This window comes from Onthophagus taurus, chromosome 11, assembly GCF_036711975.1.
Source record: "Onthophagus taurus isolate NC chromosome 11, IU_Otau_3.0, whole genome shotgun sequence".
Classification (NCBI taxonomy): Eukaryota; Metazoa; Arthropoda; class Insecta; order Coleoptera; family Scarabaeidae; genus Onthophagus; species Onthophagus taurus.
In genome coordinates, this window is record NC_091976.1 from 1,900,205 (window position 1) to 1,909,511 (window position 9,307).

General features: G+C 33.2%; 1 protein-coding gene and 2 long non-coding RNA genes across 3 annotated transcripts; 2 read left to right on the forward strand and 1 right to left on the reverse strand.

Annotated features, from left to right (window-relative positions):
• Positions 1 to 60: 60 nt before the first annotated feature.
• LOC111421409 (cholesin) lies at positions 61 to 933 on the reverse strand. Its single transcript, XM_023054554.2, has one exon. The coding sequence runs from the start codon at positions 846 to 848 to the stop codon at positions 84 to 86; it is 765 nt and encodes a 254-aa protein (XP_022910322.1). The 5' UTR covers positions 849 to 933; the 3' UTR covers positions 61 to 83.
• Positions 934 to 1,130: 197 nt separating this feature from the next.
• On the forward strand, positions 1,131 to 1,742 carry LOC111421408 (uncharacterized). Its single transcript, XR_002707197.2, has 2 exons — positions 1,131 to 1,343; positions 1,530 to 1,742. It is a non-coding gene; the product is annotated as an uncharacterized lncRNA (long non-coding RNA).
• Positions 1,743 to 8,780: 7,038 nt separating this feature from the next.
• LOC139431778 (uncharacterized) lies at positions 8,781 to 9,292 on the forward strand. The gene is made up of 2 exons (XR_011641841.1): positions 8,781 to 9,109; positions 9,158 to 9,292. It is a non-coding gene; the product is annotated as an uncharacterized lncRNA (long non-coding RNA).
• The last annotated feature ends 15 nt before the right edge of the window (positions 9,293 to 9,307 follow it).

A 9,307-nucleotide genomic window follows, 5' to 3' on the forward strand; every position in this document is an offset into this window, starting at 1 on the left:
TATTTTAAAATTTGGTTTTTTTAATTTAATTTATATTTAAAAATAATAAATACAATATAATTAAATTGTACATAAAACTAAATTTATTCTTGTATATTTTGTATAATAAACCTAGCTCTTTTATACATAACTTCACTATCATCATCATTATCCTCATTTTCCTCAACATTTTTATTTTCTTCGATAATTTTTAAAGCCCCAGCAATCACGGTAGACTTAATTTTTCCTTTAGAATTATTAAAATAATCCACAACAATTTCCCAAGCTTCATCAGGAATTTTAACTTGATTAAACATGTTTTGTTGAATCCAAACTTGCTTTAATTTTTCAAATTTCCACGTATCTTTACTATGTTTCCATTGTGATAAATAATTCAAACATTTTTGTTGTAAATTTAATTCTGATTTTAACTTTTTCTCCTCTAACAAAAGTTGGTATTTTTTTCGTTTCCTTGATCGTATCGATTCGGTTTTTTTAGATTCTTCTGGTGAATCTGCCTGGTTTAAGTCATCTGTTTCAAGATCTTGGTCATCTTTTGACGAAATTTCTTCAAGATTTGGTTCAACTTTCGATTTCTTCTTTTTCTTTTTGGGTTTTTCATTTTCTAGGTTATTTAAATCATCTGAGTCATTTTTCTTCTTTTTAGGTCCACTCTCTGTTTTATTTATAACTTCTTCCTGTCCTTTTTTACGTTTTTTAGGTGGTTTTTGTTTATATTTTTTCTCCGAATCTTTATCCAATATTTTTTGAGCTTCCTCCTTCGAAAAAACTTCTTTTTCAAACTTTACTTTTCGTCGAATCCTCGTTCTAGTTTTTTTATTCGATTTTATATCTTCTACATCACTCATTATTAAAATTATTATTACAATGTATTAAATGTATATACATGCGAATTTTTGAGGTTAATATTACTTCACCTCATGTCATAAATTGTAGGGGAGCCAACTTAAAATTTAACAACTTTATTTATTCAAATATTTAAAAATTCCATAAAAGAAATCTAATATATTCATTAAAATAGCATTATTTTTATTTCAATCAATATTTTATTTAATCTAAATTAATAAAATCACTATTTTTTATAAAAAGTACTTAAATTGTACTTAAGCGCCATCTATTAATAATTAAGTCAAAATAAGTCTTGTCAATGTAAGAAATAAGCGTGGAAAAAACTAATTTTTATAAATAATTAATAAATTGATACATATTTAAGCTAATTAAAATGAAAAGACTCCAAGGAAACTTTGGTACTCGAGATCCTGAGGAAGATAGAAAGAGAACTCGTGAAATGGTGCTTTCTAACCTCTTATTGTTCGGAGTTTTTATTGGAGTTATTCGAACAGGTAAAATTGGATTATTACATTCTTATTGTTAAAAAATTAAAGAATAATGATAGATTTTATTAATTTGATAACGAAATAAAGTTTTAACGGTGGATCAATAAAAAGTGAGGTTATGTACCAACTACATAACCTCACTTTTTAAAATATTAAATTTTTTTGTGTAATTAATTTGTTCTGTATTTTCAGCTCCATTCATCATCAAACAATTTTCATAGTGATTTTAAATGAGGTACTAAGTAATATTGAAGGATTGTTAATGATTTGTGTTGATTTTTTTTTATTGTTGCATTGAATGAAGACAAAGAACTGAAAACTTTGATACAATTTAATTACTTTGTAATTTTCTATGTACATGTAATAAATTTTATTATGTAAATTACATGAAATTGAAAAACAGGAGTATTGCTTTTTATTTATTTTTAAATCTAACTAATTTGTAAAAACATAATCTTTTTATAAATAAAATTTCCATAATTGGAAAAAGCTTGTTCAGGTTCAATTTGCGTTGGGAGCGAGATCTCTCAAGATCTTGTATAAAACAACGATTCAAATGATTAGAGTTGGAGAGATTGGACTTCTCTTAACCAAAATTGTCACTTCTCAACTCTATTCTTCTTCTTTGGTTTCTTGACTGGAGTGAACTAGACTCTTCCATCCTGGACTAGATTCTGCTGAACTACTTCTCTGAATCTATTTCTGGTCTTGGAAATTTTCTACCAGACTCTAACTCTTGATCAAATTCCCACCTAGAATTCACTGCCAACTCTGAGCTTTTTCCGCCGAACTTCTTCACTAAACTTCTCTCGTCTGAGATTTTAAACCAATCTCTTCACCTAAATAATTGTTTCCATTGACCGAAACAAATTCGAACCTCGTTTTATGACCTCGATTTAAAATCCCCGATCTTATTGCGAGTTATCGAAGATCTGATTTCTTCCAGTTTCTGTCCGATTTTGGAACTGGATTTTCTACAATGCCTTTACTTATGCATTCGAAAACGAAAGTATTCGAAAACTCCACAAAAACAGACTGGCAAATAAACTACAAAACACACACACAACAGACGAACGTGAAGCCAAGAAGTGGTGGCAGTAAATAAAAACCAGTATACAAGAAGAGTCTACAAGGAAACCAAAAATTAATGCAAACCATACTAAACCATGGTTTTGCGAAGAAATAAGAGATCTTGCAAAAATAAGAAAGAAAAAATTACCTATCCTATAAAATCTCACCAACCAAACAGCAACGAATGACATACGTATCTCTATAGGGCACAGAAAAAAGTCTGAAAGATGCTAGGAAACAGAAATAACCTACTAGTTCAATTATCTTTAAACAACTATATACCGCTGAGGAAACAACTAAAATAGTTTATGAAAACAGATAATGAAATATCAATATCTACAGAGTAACTAGCAGAATTAGTTAAAAATCTTGGCCAAAAAGATATTTTTGTCAATTTTTTACTTCAAAATTGGTGGAAATTAAAAAATATCTATACAGGGTGATTCAAAAAACAGACTTCTAGAGTACATGGGGTCGCAAATGCATCGTTGGCGAGATATAGCGGATCAAAGTTTCTTTAAAATTAAGCATTATCTGCTATAAAAAGCACTTTTTTAAAAATATTGTCTACGCCGTTACTCTCTACGCGTGTAAAGTGATTAATTATCTATCAATTGGTCTCTTACAAAACTTTGATCAAAGCAATAGTTTCTAAGATAAACACGTTTGTAGAAAATTTGATAATTCAATCAAAAACTGTTGCTTTAATCAAAGTTTTGTAAGATATCAATTGATACATAATTGATCACTTTACACCAAAATACTGCCCGTTTGACAAAATTAGCGGTGGAGTTGAAAATATTTTTAAAAAAGGGCTTTTTATTGCAGATAATGTTTAATTTTAAAGAAACTTGGACCCGCTATATCCCGTTAAGGAGGCATTTGCGACCCCATGTATATTAAAACTTTTCATCTTAATTTTTGATGTATTACCTGCCCTAGAAGTCTGTCAGCGGTTTTTTGAATCACCCTGTACAATTAACAAGGATGAAGTATTTTATGATATACTGTGATTTTATTTAATTGTATCTACCTATATTTTTATATATAGGATGGTCCGTTACTACTGGGATACAAAGGAACAGTGAATTCCTTACATTAAATTGTTACGATTTAACCCAATTTATGGTTCTCCGTAGCACTAATTGGGATCTGTTTAAGAGTTGCCTTGCAGATAACCTAACTAGTGTTATCGCAACCGTTAGGAACTGTGATCAGGTTGAAATAGCCACGGAGCAGAGCTCTGTGGCAATTCGCTCTGCATATCACAGTAGCAGTCCACTGAAGGTGAAAAGTAGTAATCGGGGCACACCCTGGTGGAACGAATCTCTTAGCTCCGAAAGACAAGAGGTCCGAAAGCTTTTCAACCGGGCCAAGACATTAGGTGAATGGGAGAAATATAAACAGGCTCTAACGAATTACACCAAAAACATACGTAAGGCAAAAAGAGAGTCTTGGAGGAGGTTCTGTGAGGGAGTGAAAGACACACCCAGCAGTGCAAGAATTCACAAGATTCTCGCTAGAGATCCGGCACTACCCCTGGGCTCACTTAGGCGGCCTGACGGTAGTTTTACGGACTCTAGCAGAGCCTCGTTGGAGCTTCTAATGCAGACTCACTTCCCAGGAAGCCTGATGATGAGGGCCGATAATGCCACAGCGGGCTATTCCTGCAAGGCAAAGCGCCCCTCAAATACGGATTGGAGTGTGGCTAGAAAAGTCGTCACTTACACATCCGTCTTCAAATCGCCTGGAGAAGACAATATCTTTCCTGCTTTGTTACAGCAGGGGAGGTCTTTGTTGTTGCCAATTTTGGTAAAAATTTTCAGAGCGAGTGTCGCCTGGAAATATGTGCCGGCAGAATGGACTAAGGTACTTGTATCTTACATACCCAAAGCGGGCCGTTCGGTCCCTACTTCTAATGCCTTTCGACCCATCAGCCTAACGTCATTTCTGCTGAAAACCCTTGAAAAAGTTCTGGAACGGTATATCCGTACGGTGCCATTGGTATCTGGTCCACTGAGTCGCCACCAGTATGCTTATCAAGCGGGAAAATCAGCAGAATTGGCTCTACACAACTTAGTTGGTAGAGTATCCAGGACGCTGCAGGATAAAGAAATCTTGGTTTGTGCGTTTCTGGATATAGAGGGAGCGTTCAACAACGCAATACCACAATCTCTTGAAAGAGCTGCTCTTGACAGGGGAGTGGAAGCAACTATAGCGGGTTGGATCCGCAATATGCTAGATAGTAGAATAGTTTCTACTTCACTCCACGGTGATACGATAGTCAGCCCGACATTTCAAAATGACAACATCTATAAATAAAACAAAAGCCATGACATTTACCAAAGAACCAGCAACATCTTCAGATATCTAGGTATGGACATCTACTACAGTCACGACCTTACTAAAGAAATAAGCAGTTAAGTAAATAAAGCAGCAGCCCTGTCGGGATGCTTAACAGACATTATTTAGTCAAACCAGTACAGGCGAACAGATAGCAAAATAAGAATTATAAAATCTGCATAAAATCCATTATGACATGCTGAGGATTGCTGAAATGTGAAGTTTAAGTACTATCCTAGACAAAACGAGAAGTGAGAAATGATAATTAGTTTCAAACTAAGAAACACTAACATCTAGGGACAGTGCAGGATACAGGATGTTGTACGATAGTGCAGACAGCGAAGAAGAGAATGGTACATCCATGTAAAGAGGAGTATTGTTAAGAATAAAATTTGTTACAAATTCCCTTCGTCTTCTTCCTCAGATCTTCAATTTTTCTCTTTTTATTTTTCATGTCTTCCTTCTTAACCAACATCGTATGCTCTCGAATTTTATCTAGAATCTGTTCAATTTCTATGTAGTGAAAATGTGTTTGAAGAGATCTTTGTGTCATTGCTAGACCCTCGTATGTCTGGTTCAAGTTCTTGAAATGTCTTCTTTTTTCATCCTTCATTATTTTACGGGTTATATCTCTCCTTGTCGATTCTATGTTATTTTTTCCCTCAAACATGTATTGAGAAAATTAATGTGATTTTTTGCCATTTCAAGTCTTATGTATAGTTTTCTGAGTCCATGGATAAGTTTTGAAGTGTTGGTATGAATTTTAGTAAATGTATCCATGTTGCAAGTTTTCAATCAATGTAAAAGGTAATTGTAATAAAAACTTCTTACTTGCTTATATTATTTTTATTTTATATGGTACTAGTTTAATAAAAATAATAATTTCAGCTCCGAGTAAAATATCTTTTTCTCTTTATCATCTTCATAGCGTAACTCAGAACTTATTCAAGATAATTAATTTAACATTTAAAAACGTTGTGATGAAAATGAATATTTTCTTGCTCATTTTAATACTTTTTGGTATGTTTTTCCAGAAAATCTTTTCATGAATGAAATTTTCCAATTGTATAAGTTACCAAATTTCATTGCGCTAGACACACGCGTTTAGATTATACAGCGTGTGCTCGTGGATTATTTCTAACAGTGTAACATATCTGAAAATATGTGCTCATAAACAACCACCAAATTTGGTGGTAAGGACATATCTGGGTTAATACTCATAAACACATTTCTTGAATGAAACGATATCTATAAGTGTTGAAATTAATTTCTAAGAATGCGGAAATTTCGAGTGGAGATTTTGTCGGAATTGTAATATATTTTATATCGATTGGTGTTTTCTGATTAAAGAGGATTTTGTGACTTGTTTTTTAAACTGGATTTATTAACAGGTGATGTCATCAGTAAATATTTGTAATCGGTTTAAAAGGAATTCGTTTTTTAGTTTCTGGGAGCTTAATAGATTAATTTAATCATGTTTCACAATATTACCAATTTTTTGATGTTATGGAGAGATATCTTTCCAAAGAAAATCATCTAAAATTGATTTCTTTTATTACATCTTATTATTTCTTTTAAATTAGTTTTACATGTAACAATTAATATTACAATTAACCTGGCATATGAATTAAAGCGCATTTGGAAACTATGTTAGGTGGCATAAAGAAACACCGATCATGAAGAAAACTTGAATATGATTTTCACGTATTCGGTGGAGATCTACTTCGTTCCAATGCCGATTTAGATTTCCACATAGTGTAAAGGTCACTACGTAACCAAATTCAAATCTACGATTGAAATCATCTTCAGTTTAAATTTGTTCTTATGTATTGCAGAACGGTTTATGCTTACTAGTACTTGTGCAATCCTTGGTTGTCAAGCTTGTTAGGAATCGTACCGTTATGATCCTGTCTGTAGTCAAGCGACAAAGCTGTTAGCAAATAAAGAACAACTGTTTACTTGTAGAAGTTATGTTTTTAGATTGTAATGTGCTAGTAAACAGTAAACACGTAGATAACGAAATTCTCCGTCTATTTTTTCTTCTCCAACCTGTTCAACCCTACATAAGTAGCTTAAATCTGTGGTTGTTTATATTTATTTACAAATTTTCAATAGATGTCAAGCGTACTGTTGGGTCAAGATTCTTAACGGGAAATGTGATACAATAGGCACCAAGAAATGCTTTCCTAGTCTTTCTACTCTACCCATCCCCCGTGTCACCCATCTGATTATGTCCTGCACCCCATGTTCTTTCTTGTCGTGTGCCATAAATCATATTTATGTCTTCTTCTGCACCTTCTTTATATTTAATTTGATAACCATGACTTAATGGATGTAACAACCATCTTTGCAAATGTGCAGTCGCAATGACAGAAATTTTAGCCTTTTCTTCTTCCTTTTCCTATAGATGCGGTCTATAGAAAAAGGTCTGTTATTTCTTATAAGATCTGTCTCTAAAATACCTCCTTAGAAGTTGACTGCCAGCTATTTGTAACCATAATATTTGGCAGTTGTTATCTCAGATTCCACGGACGTGGTACTACAATCTCTTTGCGCTCCCTTCCTCATCCCACAATGTTCTGACCTGGTATTAATCTCTGATGCCGGAGTTCTTAATTCTATCCTATTTGAGTTTTCCTGAGATCGAGAAAGTACGAAAATGTGAAAATTTGATGCATTCGTAGTTTTACAAGTGCTTAATAGTAACACCCGGGATTCGGAGCATATTACAAAAAAAAACTCTTAGAACAAAAGTGGTAGCAAATTTTATTCTTAACAATACTTCTTAACATGGATGTACCAGTCTCTTCTTCGCTGTCTACACTATCGTGCAACATCCTGCATCCCGCACTGTTCCTAAATGTTAGTGTTTCTTACTTTGAAACTAATTATCATTTCTCACTTCTCGTTTTGTCTCGGGTAGTTCTTAAAATACACATTTCAGCAATCCTCAACATGTTTTTTGTCTTGTTATTTTCACGGACGTCTAGACCGTTGGTTGGTCATAATGGCCTTTATGCAGATTTATTACTTAATTCTTACTTTGCTATTTGTTTAGCTGTATTGGTTTGACCAAATAATGTCTCATAAGCATCCCGATAGGGCTGCTGCTTTATTTACTTAACTCCTTATTTCTTTAGTAAGGTCGTAACTGCAGTAGATGTCCATACCTAGATATCTGAAGATGTTGGTGGTTCCTTGCTAAATGTCATGGCTTTTGTTCTATTTATAGATGTTGTCATTTTGAAATATCAGGCTGACGAGTAGAATTTAAAGAGTTGTCTCTGCAGGTCATGCTCAGTCTCTGTTATGACACATCATCGGTGTAGCACATCGTACTGCTCCTTTTGCTGCTCATTCTGTATCCCAGTTCAATTCCCATTCAATGATGCCACCTGTTGTATAATTTCATCCATTAAAAAGTTGAACAGGAAGGCTTAAACTATCTCCATATCTCTTTCCTTCTGCTGTTTCTTCTGGTATACTGGTTTTTATTTGTTGCCACCACTTCTTGGCTTCAGGTTCGTCGGTTGTGTGGGTGTTTTCCATTAGTACAATTTTGCATAAAACAAAGTTGTGACGAAGAGTACTCAGGTTGGCTTGGGACTCTGTTATTATGAAGTCAATCATAGATCGTTGTCCTTTGGAGTTGCAGAAAATATACTTGCGCTGTGTTTTGAACGGGTAGCTCATTCCTGGTGGAAAAACCAATCAAAAGCTCGCCATTCTTGTTAAAAGTTACTTCACAAGTTATCTCACTTCCTATTCTAAGTAAAAGTTTTATGATTCTTCTGCGTTCTTGGATATGTCGGGGATATGTTGTTCTTGTTGATTTCTTTGGATACTCTTAGTATTCGATGTCTTTTATGTTCTTCGTGTACCTTTCGCATAGTAGTATGTCGACTCCAAAATGTGCTCTTGATCTTTTTTTAGGTTTCTGATAACCCACATATTATATTAAGTTTATGCTTTTTCCTCTCGATAAATCGTTCCATAACGCAATGTTCTAACATGCTAATCTGGTGGTATTACATCTTTTCAAACATCTGTCCTTGTTCATTGCGTAGGTCTTTATAATTAATAATAATTATATCGATTATAGTTTTTGAGTATATAAATTAATTTTAATCAAGTAACAGACAGCTTTTTAGTGTCAACTTCAAACTACAACTCAAAAAATAAACCAAAAAATTCAATTTATTCATTTTTAGTTTATATTTTTTCACTACATTTAATAAACAACATGAGAAGATCGCAAAATGGAAATGCATCCGATGAAGAAGCGAAACAAAAAACGAGAGAAATCGTGTTATCGAACCTGTTAATGTTTGGGATTATAGTTGTAGCGGTTAGACTAAGTAAGTAACTATTTAAATGAAGGTAAATATTACGTTATTTTTTTACAGCACCTTTTGTCGTACGGTTATTCAGTTGAGAAATTTAAGTAGAAAAATTCAAATAATAAAATAAACCTTTTTTGTGATGTACCTTTAATGAAAATGTATAAAAGAATATTAAATTAAATCAGTGTTATTATGAAATTATTTGATGTGATA